The sequence below is a fragment of the Lontra canadensis genome, unplaced genomic scaffold (assembly GCF_010015895.1).
Source record: "Lontra canadensis isolate GAN:19392208 unplaced genomic scaffold, GSC_riverotter_1.0 scaffold2, whole genome shotgun sequence".
NCBI lineage: Eukaryota > Metazoa > Chordata > Mammalia > Carnivora > Mustelidae > Lontra > Lontra canadensis.
The window spans coordinates 63,039,185-63,059,357 of NW_022630996.1; the positions used below are offsets into that span (position 1 = coordinate 63,039,185).

A 20,173-nucleotide genomic window follows, 5' to 3' on the forward strand; every position below is an offset into this window, starting at 1 on the left:
TCTCTCTCCCTCTGAGTTAGGTCCTTGTGATCTCTCTTATTCATTCACTGACCTCCCCGTTGGCCTCCCTGGCTCTGTCTTCATCCCCTCTGAGTGACTCAGGAAACCTCTGCCATAATCAATCTTTCTGAAACACTGCTTCTGTTTGCTGTCCGTTGGAGTCAAGCAGACCAACTCAACCACTCACTGAGCAGAGCTTCCTTGGTTAAGTTTCTTTACTTCTCATCTGTAAAAGGCAGTCAGTCAGACTATCTTCCAACATTTTAGTAAAGATTAAATGATTGCCTTGAGCTTTCGTCTCCCAAAGTAACATGAGATAAACTTCTTTATTTCAAGATCCTGCATTTGTATCTCATGTCTCCCACAGAGGCAAGGATCATTATGGTAGTTTGTTCTATATAGATAGATAGATAGATATAGATAGATAGATATTTATAGATACTATAAATTTATATTTTAATGTATTTGTATTAAAATGTATAATATAATTTAAATGTATGTATATTATATATTAAGACCATATATTATATAATATTCATATTTAATACATATTTTGGGGGAAGGGTTATCTCCCAGCACCTAATGCAGCCCTGTGTGCTAATGGGTGATCACTCAATTAGTGTTTAGGAAGCAAATCAGTTAATTGCTTTTCTGCTTAATCTGGTTATTTGAATAGGTGGTAATTGTAAAGTGATAAATTAACATTTTTAACTTAACAGATAACAGCTCTCTCTATACCTGAACATGGGAACAAGCGTAAAATAGTAAGCAGTATATTTCAAAAGGTCATGTTATGGACATGGAAATTTCCTTTGCCAGCTTTGCGCAGTGGCAGTATCGTAGCCAATGAGGTTTATCCGAGGCGCAATTATTGCTAATTGAAAATTCCTCTGCTAATCAAGAAAGATAGCAGCTACAGCACAACTGCAGGTCAAATGCAGGTTACTGAGGTGTTCTATAGGGTGATCCATGACTTCCTCGTCTGTTTAGTACAATGAAAGTACTGTAACTAAACGAAACCTTTCATCTTCCCTTCTGCATGAATCATTTCCTTCCCATAACAGACATATCAGCATACACGTCTCATCTGCTAGAAAACATACCCTACTTCTAAATGTTTTCCACTGTTTATTGAGCTTATGAATGATAGTTACATGTTCTTTTAGTTTGTTTAAAAAGGCATGTGATCTGAAACTTGGTGCCCTTTGTAATTTGACCCAAGAACTATCAGTTCACACTTAAAAGATGCAGTGAGTGTTGCTAAAACTACGTACAGAGGAAGAAATGATCTTGCCAATTCCAAGTCAATCAAACCTTGTTTGAAAACCTGACATTCATTCTTTCTTTTCCTGATGGTAAAGGTGTAAGAGTTGGAACAGGTGTAGAGAATAGTGACCCCAGAGGAGTAATTATTAGCCTTTACTATGATTTGGGCATCCACTGTGTGGTGACAAGTGTCCCTTTCCTTTCTTGTTCACTATGTGAAACACTTTGTTGTCATTTGTGTATAGCAGTGGCCAGGAACAAGAGAGATGTCTACCATGTATGAGTGTGAGAAAGTATGTGTGTGTTTAGTTGCCACTTACTGTAGGTCTCCTATAACCTGGACATTTTACAGATAAAGCAAATAAGATTCAAAGAGGCTAAGTGACTTTCCTAAGGTCATTCAGAAAGAAATGACTGAGTAGCGATTCACACCCAGGACAGTTCATCACCAAAGCCTATGCCCTTTCTGCGGTCGACAAATATCCGGAAAAATCAACATGTTGTGGAGAGATGGGAGTGGTGTGCATTAAGGGCTGAAATTCAAAAAAAGCTTTGGGAAAAATCCTTGCTAAAGAAAACCCCAAGAACCATACTGTTTTGGCATGCAGCATATGAAAAGAAAATTGACTTTGCTCTGGTTTGAAATGAATGTAGTTAGTCATTGTATTTTGCAATAATCTCCTTTTAGTTAAAAAATGCTTAGATGTATAAATTAAAATTTATTGTTTGCAGAAAGTTTATCTTATCAGCATTAACTATTATCAAGCATAATAGTGAAGAAATGTATTTGAAGAAAAGACTTGGAAATAACCTAAAATTCTCTTTCATAAAAACATAACAATGTTCAGTTTCAGATATTTTCCCCCAAATATTATTTATCTTGTCAAATAAATTGACTTCAAAGAGTAGAATGGCCAAGTCTTCCAGTAGGGTCCAGTGTAGTTTATGTGGGAATTTGAAATAGAAAAGAAGTTGAGGGCCATGAGAGATGGGAGGAGGTTTATGCAAAAGAAGCTCATCATCCCAAGAAGTGAGTGTGGAGAAAATCAGAGGGAAAAGGAGGATCATAGCTGAGGTGAAGAGAAAGGAAATGTATAAAATTAGAAATGGATCCGTGAAATGTAGATTGAACAAAAGACTTTTACCAATAATGTTTATGCACTGTTACCCAAACATTTGGTTAAATTACTGAAAGAAGTCATCTGAAGTAATTAATTAATTATAGGTTTGGATATAGTAAAATACATAAAAGTTACTGTCCTTCAGTAATGCCCTGTATAATAAAGGGATTTTTTAGTCTATTAATACAATAAAATAATTGCACAGTTTTTATTTGGGGATGTTCTTGGTAGGTATAATCTTTCCCATTTTGCTAGTTAACCCCCCAAAAAAATGTGTATATAAAAAAGAAGTGTTTTTAAAAAAATATAAAACCAGGCTTCAGATTTAACTGCTTTCAGTAGAATATCTCTTTTGTTAATTTTATTTTTAAGTAATTAGTTTAAAAGAATTAGTAAGTATGTCACCTGGGACAGGAGGTTTCTAGGTTAGCTTAGTGGTTCCTCTCCCTGCAGTGACTTAAAAATGTATGACTTTTTCATTTTATGAGCCTCTGTCTCATGATACAGAGTAAAATATTCCCTCATATCTTTAGTCATCGAGAAGGGTCCATATAAATATGCCCTGAGATTTCCAGGAAAGGTAGGTGTTTAGGCAATAGGAAGAAACAAGAGTTCAGAGTTATTTGGGACCTCCTCACATTGTCTCTATCTGGCCATCTCTAGTTCAGCTGTCTTTCAGTCTTTCTGTGTCTTGCTCTTCCCCATGTTGGTCCTTCAGCCCTCTGTTTCCTTCCAGCTCAGCGCTATGTCATGGTAATAAAGAACCAGCCAAGTTTGACTCATGTATGTGTGTGTTTTAGCTGAATCATTCCTACAATTATAAAATTATTCAAGGCAGTAAAATTAAACTCTCCCTTGCCACTAAACCAAAGAATGTAGTTAAAGATGTCCATCATTGTCCACCTAAAATATGCCATAAATTACATGAGTTGAAGGGTATTTAATTCAGCTTATCTGAGGAAGGAAGAAATAGCAAAATAACCTTAGTGAAAATACAGTCCTCAGTACCTGATGCGTCCAGGTCACAGACCTGATACAGCCAAGACTTTTGACCACGGAGCCTTATTTAAAGACAAATTGTATCATAGAATTGGGACAATCTTATTCTTACATTTTGGGATTCCACTATAGCACGCCGAAGAGGTAATCATGATGAAAGCTTTCATCTTTCCTCTAAATCCATTGTCAACTCTGCATGCATCTAATGAACATAGCATCTTCTATCACATACAAACTTAAACTTTCTCAACCCCAAACTGAATGGATGGTCCTAAGAATTTGATCACATTCATGACCACCTTTTGGTCAACTAAGAGTACCAGTTCCAGGTAGACTTTCCCTCCACCTTCATGTGACTCATTGCCATTACCTTGTGACCGTGTCTTTGCACCCAACTGTTTTAGAGGAGTTAACTGCGTACAGTCAGGATGTAGTGGTCCTGTATAAGTCAAGCCAATCCATATCCATCCTCAGCCCAATTAATAGACCTCACAGTCCCATGCCAGGTCTTCCTATGTGGCAAAAGTCATTCTGAGCCATACAGTGAATTGTTGCTTCAGAGTTTCTAGTATTCCCCACAGAAGGTCACAGAGAAGTGGTTATGATTCAGACCTTTCTGCTTCTTGCACTCATGAAAGCAGGCCAGACTCATGAGCCAATTCTAACTCAAGGATGTAAACGTACATTTCATTGTATGTGGCCAGGTCCAGCCAAGAAAGGCAAGACTTCAGGCTTTGGAAGTATGGTAGACTACATGATCTGAAAGCCCTCTGCTAAAAGGTAGCGAATGTAAGATAAAATATAGAAAGCATTTGCTTCAATGCATGGTGGAGAGAGCAAAAATGTTACAATATTGCCAAGGGAGAAAAACAAAAAGGGAGCCACAAAGCAAACCAGTGAGGGCATGAGCCCCGCCAGAGCTGAGCTTCCGGCTGGGGTCCCAGAACCCACCTCAGGAAAGGGAGGGCTGGTGCTTCTGCCTGGAAACAGGTCCACACAAGGTAGCCTGCCTTGTTTGTGTCCCAGTAGCCATGGCCAGTTTCTTTAAAGGGGCTCCATGATCCTGTGGGTACCAGCCTTCTTCATGCAGAGTGAGGGGCTTGGCATGTTTACAAAGCCGCCTCACCAGCTCCTCAGATTAAAGGCGTGTCCTCGGTTCCCTCTGTGCCTGCTGACCCAGCGTGCCCATCCCTCAAGCCATCCAAGATACGTGCGACACAAAGAGGGGTCGTTTGTGTTTGTCCATACCTCAGAATGCTGGTTATATGTAGTTTTGTAATTTTATACCTTAATACTAAAGAAACAGGAGTGTGAAAAGAAAGGGCACTGTTGTTTCTGTGCAAGCCAAGTTCTGTGCTTTGGAAAGGAAAAGAAAAATGGTGTTATCCATTAAGATGAGAGCAAAACAGTTGTAAAAGAGTGCACTGGGGGAAGAATGTAAAAATCTAGAAGGGCCTAACACTGTGTGTCGACTATACCAGAATTAAAATAAAAAAACCTAATTAAGGGGCATCTAGCTGGCTCAGTCAGTTGAGTGTGCAACTCTTGATCTCAGGGCTGTAAACTCGAGCCCTGTGTTGGGTATAGAGATTCCTTAAAAATAAAATCTTCAAAAAAACAAACAAACAAAAAACTTAAATTTAAAATATTTAGAAGGGCCATAATACAGTAAGTATATGGAAGGAATAGAGAACTTCATCAAGTCTGGTGAATTGCTTTGTTCCTTGTTAGAGCAGGGGAAGAATTTAAAGACACTTGGACATTGGCAAAGCAGTCTGAGTACAGAAGCACGCAGGCACCTGCTTGCGAGACGCTGGGTTCTCTATAAAGTGCTCTTCACATGGTCTCTGCACTGTTTCACCCCAGAGGCTCAGTTGTAGGGGCTGTCTGTGAGTGTGGAGAACGCTAGTAACCAAAAGAAGCATATTATGATATAATGATGAAGTAGATAGGCTTTGGGGCAAGGCGGACCTGGTTTGAATTTTAAGTCTGCATTTTATTTGTCCTGATGCAGTAAGTCATGAAACATCTCCAATCCTATCTGCTCATCAGAAAATAGGGGTGATAATAATACTACCTTGCCCCTGAAATTTTTGTGAGAATTAAATGAGATAATGTTTGGGAAGCACATGGCATCACGTCAGGTTCAACATTAGTGTTCTAGAAATAACAGCTGTTAAGATTCCATTGTTTGGCTTTTCTAAAATTGATATATAATATTTATATTTATAATTGATATATAACATTTTAAAAACATGGGTTCTGGTAGGAGGCTACAGACATTTTTTTAAAGCACATTACTGTTGAAAAATATCGGTCGGTCATTGAGCAGGGGATTAGGAAACATTTCCACATGTGCCACAGGAAAATATTAAATAAAATATTTATTAACCAAGCACTAGGCCAAAGATTAGGGGTAAAGCACAAGGCCAAAGGCTAAGGGCAAACCTAGAGGTTTGCCCTCGAGGGGTATTGATCCACTTGGGAAAATGCCAAAAACATCACCAAGTAAGCTCATTTAATTACCAGTTAAATGTTCAATGTAGACACTGAGGGCTGTGTGTTCACGGTAGCCTCTGAAGCCCGGAGTGATGGCTAAGTACCGTAATGCTGTGAGAAAGGAAGGTGATAAAATTAGAAAAATGGGTCCTGAGGTAATGTCACACTGCAGGATCAGGACCCCTGGAGAGAGAGGTTTCGCCCTGAGGAAGTCCTGAGATAGCAGAGGGGTGAGGAAAGGGTGCTCAGAGAAGAAGTTTCCAAGTTTCCAAGAAGTTTCCAAGTTTCCAAGAAGCCCACGTACCCCACGCTCCAAACCAGAACAGTGATATGTTCTACGCTATCAGGAAGTTGGGTAGGGCTTTGAAACCAAGGCCTGTATCTCCCCAATGGCACTGCCGTTGCAGTGAGTGTGAATAGAATACCCACCACGGAGATAAAACCAGGGAGTCAGGGACCCGCAGATACTGATGAGAGATCCTTACCGTGAAGTCAAATGCAAGAAAAACCTTCACTGTCCAAAGGAAAGGTGTCTCGCTTCTTTACACCTTCCTCACCCTTGAAGAATGTTTTGCTTCCTGTGACCAGTGGTATCATGACCAATATGACTGAATGGTAACTTGAGAAAATTCCCTGTTTAATATGTATCTTTATTCTTGTAGGCCTCTTTTTCGGGGAAGTTCAGACGTGGATCAGCTTGGAAAAATCTTGGAGTAAGTAGTAACTGTAGTTTTACATCAACATCATAGCATTAAAGCAATCGCAGTGCCTTTCGTCTGACATTCATAATAAATATTTATCTCTTGACTTTCCTCCCCCACACTGCCCCCTCAGTCGGTGTTACTATTTGTGTGGTGAGTGGGGACATGGCAGACATGCTGTTTTACGCAGAGCCCATCATGATGTGTGACCTAACATAGAAGCTCTGGAAGGTTGTATGTTGCTCGTGTGGATCTTTTCCAGGATCCTCCTTCTCCACTTGACTGAGCTACATTTCTTGAGTTCAGATGTATTGTCTGCTTGGGGCTATTTCCTGTGCATCCACCAGCTGAGGTGGGGTGCTTGGTTGCCTGGTAACCCATCCTTGGCCTCTGGGCTTCCCATCCCCATTGAGTATCCCCACTGAGTCATCTGGATTGGTTTTGCATTGTTTTGTTTTGGTTGGTTGGTACTGGTGGGCTCCGCAAGCCATCTTTCTTTGGAGCACTGACACAGGAAATGAGACTTCTAGGTACTAACCGTATGTTTGCTGCTAAATTCTGTGCGATCTTGAGAAAGTCATTTAAAATGCTGTGTAAAGTGCATACACGATGCCTGGTACATAGTGAATGCTTTTAAAATGGTAGCTGTGGTTATAATTCATCATGCATTGTTTAACCCTTTTGTTCGTTAACTTCTTCACCTGAATAATGAAACTTTGGACGTAAATTCTAAGATCCTTTCTTGCGCTCAAATTCTTTGGATCTAATTGTCTGTTACTTAGCGCAATGATTTGCAGAGTTCTGTTCGTGTCTACACGTTTGTGCCTGTGGGAGTATGGATGCTTTCATGTTTCTAGAATGTTAAGAAGGGGCTTTTCCTCTCAGAAAGCATGAAGTATGTGTACTTCCCAAGCCCCATCAGATCGGGGTGAAGAAAAAAGTGGGAGTTCCAGAGCCAAAAATAGCCCCAATCATTGGTCCTTAACATTTTTGTAGGAATTCCAGTGATCTTTATGAAATTTTCAGTCCATAAAACTGGTGAAAAATACCCGTAAAGAAACTAATTATATGTTAACGCTATCTCCTGGAGCATGACTGCCTAAAACAGTTGGAATAAACCTGGAGCCTCAATTTGTTCTTCTAGTGACTGGAAAGCTCCACTAGACTTACTGATGATGCCAGTCCGCTGCTGAATCACACCCCGTGGCTTTAAGGCCCAATATTTGCTGGTGTTACTGTGTGGGGGCTTCCCTGGCCCAGGGCAGCTGCCAAGACTCCCGCTCCTCCCCCTCCTCCTCCTGCCACTTCATAAGATGGACAGATTCAGGACAAAACTCATGTTCTCTCTGCTTCTGGATGTCAACTTCTGTGCTCATAAAGTGATGAACCCCTCTCTAGTCTTCCCCATCACTGTTGAATGTAGTTTGTGTGCAGTGTGAACCTGAAGCAGGAACCGGGAAAGTCAGACACACCAGTGACTCTGTTAAAAGCAAAAGTGATCTTGACGGCACCCAGCTTGCCAGACCTTAAACCCGTCACTGCCTTTCCCTTACGGACATGACCTGGGCGTTCTGTCCGCCTCTAGCCCTGGGCTCTGTGGACTTGTTAGCCTTGTTAGTGCCCCTTCATATCTGAAGCCAGGGAGATGGACCCGAAAGAACCTCTGACAAACATGTTTGACCTTGCTCCCAAGGGAAAGCCAGCCCCACTGTGGCAAAGGCCTAAGACCCTAGGTTGACAGCAAATAAGAAGCCGTGAAGTTCTGTAGGCCTTATGCCTTCAGCATTTCCTTCTTGGTTTCTGGCACTGTTTGCTGAGATTATGTTCTGTTTACTCTGCATTTGTTACTTTGGCATAAAGAAAAGGGACAATGCTGCACCCTAGTGTCATTTCTAAAGGACTTGAAAAATGATTTCTGTCCCCACTGCCATTTATAGATTTTGTGCTGTCAGTCTTTATAGTACAAATGTCAACTTTTAAGGCTTATATTCAGCTGTCCAAATACTGAAATTTGATGCAAGCACTTTTTAATGGACCTATCAGAGTCTCACAACACTCATGTATGGGCCATTAAAGTTCATACTCGGTATTAAAGGGATTTTTTTTTTTTTTAAAGGAAGGCCACATTCACATTCTCTTACGGGGAGAACTGTTTCTGCATTTAGAAAGATTTATACTTCAAAGAACAGCAAGTACTTTGAAAGTGAAACTGAATGCTGTGAACTTGTGACATTTTAGAGCATTTTTCAGAGCAGAGTCATAGTTAAATGGAAACAAAATATTGGCTTTGGAATAAGGAGAGCTGGGTTCCCTGGCATTCCTGATCTGTGGCTGAACTCACTGTGGATTGATAGATTTCACTCATCCCTTCCTTTCTACATCTATAAAAAGGAAGTAATAATGACCTTTGTGTCTCAGGAGGTCATTATGGGATCAGAGGAGGCAACAGATTTAGAAATACTTTTGAAAGTTATTATATAGCCAGCTAGCTGCACATGTAACCACACATACATGTACACACAGAGGCACTCGGCTTTGCTCTTGGCCTTCAGCTGCCCATATAACCTGGTTTATTTCAATATATTTGAAAAGATTTTAAATTATTACTAAGAATTTTTATAATTGATTTCTAGATGACTGGCGATGATATGCAAAAAATATATAAAAATAGCTGAAAAGCTAAAAATGAAGCAAATAAAGTTCTTTCATTAGCATTCTCTTCTTCTTCTACCTTTCCCATTCTTTCCAAGCATATATATATATATATATATATATATTTATGTCCTTTCATAATTAATAGTGGTATCTTTTCTTTCTATTCTTTCTCTAGATCTTGCTGTTCAGCAAATTTGTGTATTGCCCAAGTTGTCATTTCCCTTCACTTGTTATGGTAGCTGTGTCCATGAGTCTGTCTTTATTTGCCTCAACACCATAGCTCTCCCAGCATGTCCAACAGAGGTAGGATTACAGTGTCTTTTCCTGGGCACCCAGTGACAGGTGCAATTACAATACAGGTGTCTGCTCTTCCCAGGTGAGGTCTGTGACCTGGGCTCTGTTGAGGGAAGGGAGGAGGAAAGAGAGCCTTACAGAGAGCCTGTGATGTTCACCACCACATCTTCCTGAAACCTGGAAATCCATGCAGGAGAACACATCTCGACCTTTGTCCCAGTGAGCGCAGGCCAAGGAGAAGGTTCTGATGCAGGCTAGCACCATTTCTAACTGTAGTTAAAATAATTTGGTCAGGGGCACCTGGTTGGTTCAGTTGGTAGAGCATGCAACTCTTGATCTCAGGGTTGTAAGTTCGAGCCCCACATTGGGTGTAGAGATTACTTAAAAATAAAAGCTTAAAAAAAAAAAATGTGGTCAATTTGAATAGCCTTATATGCTGTCCATTACATTATAACTTCTCAGTTTGGAGTTAGAGTCTATAAGTAAGATACCTAAGTTCTTGCACCCCCTGATTTCCCTTGTTCAAACCTACTTACTATCTATACATAGACTTTGTTTTTGTTTGTTTTTTTTTTGAGATTTTATTTATTTATTTGAGAGAGAGTGAAAGTCAGAGAGATCACAGAGGGAGAGGGAGAAGCGGACTCGCCAGTGAGGAGGGAGCTCGACTCAGGGCTGGATCCCAGGACCCTGAGATCATGACCTGAGCCAAAGGCAGATGCTCAACCAAGTGACTTACCAAGACGCCCCTACATACATACACTTTAAATACTATCTCCATGGTGCAGGGGCATGTGGGTGGTTCAGTCCATTGAGCATCCCACTCTTGGTTTCCAGTGGGTCGTGATCTCGAAGTGGTGGACGTGGCCCCCCTTGTCACCCATCAGGCTCTGTGCTGAACATGGACTCTGCTTGTCACCACCCCTCAATTCATGTGAGCTATCTCTTTCAAATAAGTAAATAAAATCTTTTTTTTTTTTAAGATTTTATTTATTTATTTATTTGTCAGAGAGAGAGAGAGAGAACACAAGCAGGCAGAGCGGCAGGCAGAGGCAGAGAGAGAAGCAGGCTCCCCGCCGAGCAAGGAGTCTGACGTAGGACTCGATCCCAGGACCCCAGGATCACGACCCGAGCCGAAGGCAGCGGCCCAACCAACTGAGCCACCCAGGCATCCCAATAAAATCTTCTTTTAAAAAAATCTCCATAGTGTATAAGTTGTGTAAAGCCACTGACCTAATAACATTTCTGAAGAACCTCAAGTCACACGTCAAGAGGACTCAAGTAGTTTGTATTTTTAGTGTGGTAGTGATACATTGCCTCTGCATTTTAGATTAATAACATTATTTGCCTCTTACAATAATAATAATGGGTGGGGCACCTGGGTGCCTCATTTGATTGGGCATCTGCCTTCATCTCAGCTTATGATCTTGGAGTCCTGGTATCCGGCCCCATGTCAGGCTCCTTGCTCATCAGGGGATTCTGCTTCTCCTTGTTCCACTGCCCCTCCCCCTCTCATGCTCTCTCTCTCTCTCTCTCTCTGTCTCTCTCTCTGTCTCAAATCAGTAAAATCTTTAAAATAATAATGGGTAATATATTGATATTGACAAGTACTGTGTGTCAGGTACTGTGCTGTGCACTTCATATAAATTATCACTGTAAATTATGATTGTTAATAAATAAAGACACAGAAGGTTGTGAGGCTCACAGAAGTTAAGTAATTTGTCCTTACCTACGAATTAGTTGTACCCAGAATTTGAACCCAGTTCTGCCTTTTCCAAAACCTATGCTTTTTTTTTAATTTATTTTTCACATTTAAATATAGTTGACATACAATGCCCTGTACTGTTTCTGTATCACATGATCCTCTCTCCATGTTTCTGACCCCAGAATAATTTTCGGGGGAAACATAAATGATACTGCCTTTATTTATTGCTTGCTCACTTTGGAATACCGTAAAATAGTTTCGTAGGGGCGCCTGGGTGGCTCAGTCGGTTAATCATCTGGCTCTTGATTTTGGCTCAGGTCTTGATCTCAGGGTTGCGAAATCGAGCCCTGTGTCAGGCTGTGCTCAGCCCAGAGTCTGCTTGTCTCTCTCCCTCTGTTCCTCCCCCCACTTGCTCGCTTGCTCTCTAAAATAAATAAAATCTTTTAAAACACAAAAATTACTTTTTAATATAAAATATATATAAACTAAATTAATTTGATTTGAAATTAAATTATAAAATAGTGTTTGCCTAGCACAGGATTAACATACCTTTTTAGCCTCTTTTTGGTCTGATTCTGACATATGTAATTACTGTTCGGGAATTATTCTTTAGCCCAAAGTGCAACCAAATTTATTTGTTAATGAGTCATACTAAATGAGCATCATAAAAGCATGTCAATATGATCAGAACACAAAAAGCACTCTTGGGCATAAAGGAAAATAATGCCCGTGTGGGCCTCCTACTCTGTCAGTATGTCAGGACTTACTGGTAATAATACTGTTTTCTCTTTCTGCATCCCCTCATACGTTTACTATGTGCCACCAGAGGATTCTCTTACGTCTTCCCAGTGAATTTTACAATGCTGCTGTGAGACGGCCCTCTACCCTGTGATCTCTGTATCGCAGGAGGACAGAGATGACAGACTGGCCAGTAACATCAGTGGGGGGCCCCCAGGATGCTGTGTACCCCATACCTGCCTCTCAGACTTCACCATCATCTGGATTTCGGTGGGGAAATAGCTTCAGCATGGCAGCTAATGATGCTAATGTTCACACCTGGTTCTTTCGTAGCGTAATTGGACTCCCAGGAGAAGAAGACTGGCCTAGAGATGTTGCCCTTCCCAGGCAGGCATTTCACGCAAAAGCTCCTCAGCCGATTGAGAAGTTTGTAACAGATATTGATGAACAAGGCAAAGACCTACTTCTGGTAAGTTCACGCGGTGCGGAGTCGGTCTGTGTGGTGCTGATGAGGGACGTGACCTGTCCACTGGCTGGTTCCCGGCGAGGTGGACGCAGCATTTGGTATCACATACCATAGCCACGCAGAGCAAGAGGCCGCAACCTCTCTTCAGCTTTCATTTCCACACCTGCGGGAGCTGGTGGCCTCTGATTCTGGAATATCTTCGCTTCCTGCAGAAAGAGAAAGAGTCTGATCCACACGCTTTCAATGGGCCGTCTTTAAATGTTCATTTGAACGCAGCCGCAGAAGCCTCTCGATTGATCTAGACACACGCTTTCCACAGGCAGTGAAGGTGGCATGCAGGTAGAAAATACCTCACCGAAAATAAGGATTCGTGTTCTGTTTGAGATTCAGACTCGTAATACTTGGCCTTACACATCTTCCCTACACTCAGGGGACAGACCAGAGGTAGAGGAGTGGACCTGTTGAGCTACCCTTGGTGTTCAGAACCCAGTGAGTAATGAGTGTATCCTTTCCCTACTACTGACAACCTTTGATATCTCACCAAGAAAGCGCTCCTGGACCTGGAGGCACCAGGGCTCCGTTCTGCCGAAGCAGTCTAAATTTCTGATGCAGACCGACGAGTCTGTAGGCTTTGGTAGAAATGTTCTACTTTAGCTCTTCGTGGACACAGCCATTCATGGGCATGTTCGCAGAGCCATGGGGTCTCCCAGCGAAAGCAGTAATTCCATCTTCACCTGATGGCGGCTCGTTTTCCGGCTTACTCAGATTCCCTGCACCGCCATGTTACGGAGAAGGACGGCTTTATTCCCTAACACACTCACTAAGGACTTTGACTCACATCCTTGGAAATCAGTTATTATCATTAGAAAGGAGAATATAGTCTCCTGTACAGATGCTCACTGTATGGACACACGTGCTGGCTCACCTGCTATTTAGGAAAATTTTTCCCGGGTTTCAGATAACAGACAAGTACTTGCATTACCTTAAGAAAAGGGGGTTTGATGGAATGTTTCATGTGGCCTGGCAGTGGAAAGCCACCCGGAGTGTGAATGCTCTCTCAGTCCTGCTAAGAGCATCACCAGGTGTCTGCTTATCTCTGCCCTGCAGGCCTTTTCTCCCCCTCGCTGCCTCTTTTCGGTAGTACTGTCTGCCCCCCTTAGCTGTGCCGGGCCCTTTGACTTCAGAACTTCAGCCAACTCATGGATGCTTTGAGCTCTAACCTCCACTGCTCACATTTGTTCTGTTAGTATTTCCTACATCGGATTCCTAAAAGGAAGAGTGTGGCTGACACACCCACCTTTTTGCCAAGCCATGATAAGAGTTGCTGCCTAGAGCCGAGTCACCATTCCTGGTCCAGTCAGCTCTGCCAGGAAGGGGTAGGGACAATGTGTTAGAAAAAACGGCCGCCATGGGCTTTCCTTTTCAGCAAGAACTTTGAATGGAATGCTCCTCTTAGAAGATTCTGGACACAGAATCACAATGATAGCCAATTTTAGTAGTGAAGCATCCCACTCCTTCAGCTACTGGGATACCCAGAGACGGCTCAGAGTATCTGTTAATTCCAACATCAGGACAAATCACCAAGAGGAACTTAAAATGTCAAGATAGCAGACAATGCCCCAGGCTCATTCAGTGTCTCCCACTAGTGGTGGCTTTCCAAGTCATAAGACACACGAGTGCTCAACTAGAGAAGTAGCAGATAGAGAAGAAAAAGGTGCAAAGAGACTACCAGAGACACAAGGCGGAGGGCGACAGTGAGTGTCAGCAGAGATTAGAAAAAACAAAGGAACAAGAAGCAGCCCCAGTGACATCAGGACTAGAAGAAACATAAGGATAAAACATAATAATTCACGGGCATTCCAGGAGAGGACAGCCCAGGACCTCAACGCTTAGAACCCCTGAAAGATCTCACTGTTTCCTGCTCGAGGGACATAGGGGAGGACTATACAGAGCAGAAGAAAGAGAGCCATCCAGTACCAGAGAGGCAGCTGAGACCCCAGCCATATTTGTTGCCTCTTTTTCAAAGTGATTTAGTAAGGATGAAAGAGGGAAAAGTAGTTCCAAAAGTTGTTTCATTTAAGAAACAGCATTTTAGTTTTAGCACTCTGAGAATTGTCCTTTATTTTATCTGAAAACAAGGCTGACACTCCAGTGTCTCAGCCATGTACGGATGGATGTCCGCCTTGGTGTTTACAAATGCTCTTACACACGTAAGTAGTGCACAGTCATAAGACCATTCAGGGGGATGATTATTTTTAACATCCAAAACCTACCCCATCTTTACAAGTTTCGTCCCCTTCATCGTGATTAATTTGAGAGGCTGGGTACTTATTCCAAGTATGAAGCTCTTGCTAAAAAAAGTTTCTGTTGTCGAACTGTTTTCAGAGCCTTGAGGCACATATTAGGAGACAAGGGTTTTCCTTGGATTAGTATGCTTTTGCTGCATAACATACAACCCAAAACTCTCCCTAGCATACAGCAGTAAGCATTTATTTCTTGCTTACGGGTCTGCAGATTGGCAGAGACCGCTGTGCTGCGGCCTGTGAGTCAAGGACAAGTGTTCTGTGTGTGTCTCATTCTGGGCCCCAGAACAAGAGGGCCTTTGGGTCCCTGGGGCATGTTTTTCTCATAATAGAAGATGGATGCTCCCATAAGGGCAAGCAGAAACACATGATGGCCCCAATGGCCTAGGCTTGGAAGGCACCCTGCTGCTTCTGTCCACGTTCCACTGGCCAAAGTAAGTTACATGGCCAAGGCCAACTCTAATAGAAGAAAGAATACTTCTCCCATGAAGGGAGGGGTGGGAAGAAGGAGGATACGTGTTGAAAAATGATCCCGTCCGTCACAGTAGTCAATTCTTGACTAAATAGCAGTTCCAGAAGTTCATTTTATCAGTTATTTGGCAAGTAAATTAGATTTTCTTGGAGAAACAATATTCTTACACAAGACTTTGAATTAATTCTCAAGTCTTCTAAGTTCTCTGTTGAGGTAGAACTGTGATGGAACTTAGCCACCATGTCTATCAATGTTTCTGTAGGACTTAAGTATTAAGACTTCCAATTTGGGGCACCTGGGTGGCTCAGTCAGTTGAGTGTCTGCCTTCGGCTCAGGTCATGATTCCAGGGTCCTGGGATGGAGCCCCAAATTGGGCTCACTACTTGGCAGGGAGTCTGCCTCTCCCTCTCCTTCTGCCCCTCGCAGACCATTGCGCACGCGTGTGCGGGTACACGCTCGCTCTCTCTGTCTCTCCCTCCCTCTCAAATAAATAAATAAAATCATTTAAAAAAAAGAGAGAGACTTCCAACTTGAGATTCTTACACACTTCCACATTAGGCTAAGGAGTTCTCCTCTCCACCCTCTTCCCTGCTCTAAGCCATCAGGATAGCTGTGGGGATGGGCTTCCTCCCACACAGTCCTCTAGGGACAGGTCTCTCTATCTTGAACATGTTCCCACAACTTTTTTTTTCTTCGTCCCTATGTCCTGGGGATTAAACTGGCTGCTTCCTTTCCTAATGTCACTACCTAATTTTCTCCTTCCTGGACTCTGGGGAAGAGAAAACTCAGGCTCAAGGATTTTGCCCCTGCTCTTCTGTCATGAGGAAATTCAGCCCATGTAAAACTTCTCTTAGATGTTTATTGCTATTAGAGACAGTAGGACCATTCTAGCAACAAGCTCCTTCCTCTGCTTGCCCTTTGGCTCTTTTGTTTTCAGGAGACATTGTGAGAAACCGCCATCCACGGACTGGTGGGGAGCTCAGCTTAATTAAGATTTCAGGAGACCCAAAAATTTGCCTGGAATTATATATAGAATTTTCCAGGTCAGTGGTGTTCAACAGAATGTTAGAGAGGGTCCTAATCTAGTCAGAACCTGACTGAGACTCTGAGCTCCTCGAGAGCAAAAACCCAGGTTAAATGGAAGAGGTCAGCGTAACCATGGTAATGTGAAGTCTTTAGATGACAGATAGGACTGAAACTGGCAGACATTTCAGGTCCCCAGCTCACTGCAGTGTGCACTGCATCACACGGATGGGGAAGCCGGTAGGGTTTTTCTGCTCCTTGTGTGTTCCTGGGTGATGGGTGGGTCTGACTCATCCTTCACTAGTGCTGCCCACCTGCTAGGTGCTGTGGAGGTGTTGGTGGAAAGACAGGAAGAGGATTTGAAGGACACCCAGGGTTGGAGTGGAAACGGAGCTGAGGTTAGAGAAGCGCTCTGCCTGCTTGATGGTGAATTGGCAGTTGGGGAGTAGAGATTGCTGCTCCAGAGGTTGGCGTTCCCCCGCTTTGACCTTCTGCCTGCACTTGGGCTGACAGCCCGGAATAGAGTTCGGTACCAGAACTGAACCTGGAGGATGGTCCAGCCCTGGGGCAGAGTCCATGGCTGGCTGGTGGATTGAGAAAAGTTGGTCCTAGGTGTTGGCCCTTACTTGCCCTCTCCTTCATAGAGAACATCTTTATTTCCTGGTTAAAATGGATTTCCTTTTTTGTTTCTTCTGTTGTTGGTTTGGTTTAGTTTTGATTATAGAAATATGTCAGAAACTGTTAATGATTAATTAGCCTTTTATCCCTGAGCAAGGTAACCCCCCTTCCATTCCTGACTCAATCAGTAAACCTTGGGGGAGGGTAAAAAGTTTAAAAGCTTAGTCCTGAGTGTAGCACTAAGTTGGCTAGCATTAGAAAAATCACTATCTAAATAAAGTTGTGTACATACTACAATAATAATAGTATATTTTAAAGGATATGGTGTGGGTTGAAGGGAAAGCCTGGGGAGGTAACAGTCCACAGGCACCCCAAAAGCTGTTGCCTTTTCCTGAAGGGCAGTTTATACCTTGAGGTCATATATAAGATGGCTGTGTCTATACATTTTGTTTAGTGACCCTTTTTTTTAAGTTTTTTTTTTTTTTTTTTTAAAGACTTTATCTGGGAGAGCGCAAAAGCAGGAGAGATCACAGAGGGAGAGGGAGATTCAGACTCACCACTGGGCAGGGAGCCCAATGTGGGACTCAGTCCCAAAACCCTGAGATCATGACCTGAGCCGAAGGCAGACACTTAGCCCACTGAGCCACCCGGGCGCCCCCTTATTTATTTTAGAGAGAGAAAGAGAGAGCAAGCAGGAGGCGGGGGGAGAGAATCCAAAGAAGACTCCCTACTACGCATGAAGCCCCATGAAGGGCTCCATCTCACCACCGTGAGATCATGACCTAAGCCGAAACCAAGAGTCATCCGCTCAGCCAACTGAGCCCCCCAGGCGCCCTGTAGTGTCCCTTGAAGTAGATGCTCGTTCTCTTTCTAGACACACTTAATTCATGTAGTGAATACATGTGTAACTGTCTCAACATATTATTTAGATGGACATGTTTTACATCAATCGATGATTCTTTCTTTATCACAGAAGTGCTTAACATTCAATCCAGCCAAAAGAATATCAGCCTACAGTGCCCTGTCTCACCCATACTTCCATGACCTGGAGAGGCGCAAGGAGAACCTGGACGCCCGTCTGCCGCCCAACCAGAACAGCTCAGACATGAACACAGCCTAAGGCCCCCGCTGCTGCCTTGTGCTGATCACCTGGAGAACACCCCTGGTGGCTGATGCCACCCCTCCCTCACCCTGAGTAAGCCCCAGCAGAGCTGCTGAGGATCACTGGCTGGGGACCTTCTAGTTGCCGTCTTCTGGACGGGCTCTGCTTCTCCATGGAAACCGCTTAGTTTACTGTTTTGAAATCAATGCAAGAGTGATTGCAGCTTTATGTTCATTCGTTTGTTTGTCTGTCTGTTTGTTTCGAGAACCTGGAAAAATTCCAGAAGAAGAGAAGCTGCTGACCAATTGTGCTGCCATTTCATTTTCCTAACCTTGAATGCTGCCAGTGTGAAGTGAGCAATCCAGGCACAGCTGAGTTATGATGTAATCTCTCTGCAGCTGCCCCAGCCTGATTCGGTACTTTTGAGTGAGAGTGTGTGGGCGCGCGCGCTTGTGTGTGTGTGTGTGATTCTTGTTCTCTTAAAGTGTTACTTTCTGTAAACAACAAGAAGAATTGAATTTGAAAGACTCAAAGTGACCTATAAATAACAGGTTTCTGTTGACTACAGGTGATTTATCAGAATGGGCTTCTTGAATTAGAAAGTTGAGCCCATGTCCTCAGAATTTCATGGTCAAAAGCAGTAAATTTGCTAGCATTAAAAGGTTCACTATCTAGATGAGGTTTTATACACAAAACAAAGGAAAAAAAAATACTGGTATCTTTTAAAAGACCTGTTTTTTAAAGCATACAATCTAGTTACTCTTCAAAAAAAGCTGAATTTACTCAGTATAAGTCCATTTTAACTTGTATTATATGCTTTTATTGTTTCTTTTGAAAAATACCCTATAAGCTTTTTCTTACTTGCTATAGATTAAGGGAGTGTACCTCAAATAGGTAAAATTGTCAAAAAAAAAAAAATTAGAGAAAGCCTTTATTTCCTGATTTGAAATCTATTTCCTTCTTGGGTTTTGTTGTTACTTTATTTTACTCTTGATTTTAGAAATTTGTCAGAAACTGTCTGCTATCTTGGTGTGGAGAGTAGTTCTCTCTGACCAGAGACAGGAATATCATTTAAGTTTTCCCTATTACACTGTACGTTTTCTACCATGCACTGCCTTGTTTGCAAAGTGTCCATCTTCTCTATCCCCCAGGACCTCTAATATATAGTACTACCATTACATAACTGATAACAGATTGCCCACACTTTTCACAAACACCTCCTGCTTGCTTGCTTTCAGTGAACCTTTTGTGAATACTTAGATTCAGATTGTGGCTTATGGCTCCAATTTCGCGATCCTAACAGGGTCCCCCCAGTATGTCCTCATTCTGATGCAATCTTCCTACCTGGCATTCATTGTTGTTATCTAGGCAGTGAGTAGAGGACTGGTTCTTCTCTTATCACCAGCACATAGATTGCTTTAAACTGTTACTTAGCATTTTACAATTTTTTTAGAATATATTGTCAGTTAGAATCAGAGGGAATGTCTTTAACTATTTTTTAGAAATATATATTTACTCTATAAAATGATCTTTTCTCCATCCCCCAGGCTGTGCTTGTTCCTAGTGCCTTGTGCCTACTCCTGCTCTCTGCAGAGCCAGCCTGACCTGGGCATTGTGAACAGCTTTATTTTTTTCTCTTGCCGTTTTTCTCTACTGTTCTTTCTGTTCCAGTGTCATCTCTGCCTTATATGTGATTAGTGCTCAAAGACACAGAGATGAAGCATCTTTCTGGAAATTTAGCTGTCTCTGCTTTCTGACTCATGATTTGAGTGCGTGCAACAGTTAGACTATGTTTAGAGTTAGGGTTTTCAAAAAATGAACATTGCTTCCCTCAGTAGAAAATGTTTCAGATGATGTTTATATGTTGTCAAGCCTTCCTGAATTCTTCACAGCTCAGTGTTTCTGTACTACCATCTTGAGCAAGAAAAAAATTAGAAGACTTTTCTCCTGGAAAGCTTTTTGCGGTGGGAATTACTCTTTTTTAGTATATACGTTGTTTAACTTTTTTCTAACTCAGTAACTTGAAGGGCAGGAAGATTTGTCTAAAACCGGATACAAAATGAGAAGATGGGCCATATGACTGTTTTATGCTTTCTTCGTTGTTCACAATATTGATTATGCTTTGTTATCCCTTATAAATGCTTGAGATATAACGAATCTAGACATGGGGGGTGGGGGGCAATGTTTCCCTGGAACAGTGAGCTCTGCTTT

The 20,173-nt window shown here is 42.3% G+C and overlaps 1 protein-coding gene and 1 pseudogene across 1 annotated transcript in view; both read left to right on the forward strand.

The window, feature by feature from the left end:
* CDK6 (cyclin dependent kinase 6) overlaps positions 1-18,880 on the forward strand; it is a 229,979-nt gene extending 211,099 nt beyond the window's left edge. Inside the window, exons 5-7 of the mRNA XM_032875145.1 lie at positions 6,548-6,598; positions 12,312-12,447; positions 17,834-18,880. Coding sequence (XP_032731036.1) covers positions 6,548-6,598; positions 12,312-12,447; positions 17,834-17,980 — 334 coding nt within the window. The 3' untranslated portion in view covers positions 17,981-18,880. The remainder of the gene's footprint in view (positions 1-6,547; positions 6,599-12,311; positions 12,448-17,833) is intronic.
* On the forward strand, positions 818-901 carry LOC116879026 (annotated as a pseudogene).
* Positions 18,881-20,173: the final 1,293 nt, after the last annotated feature.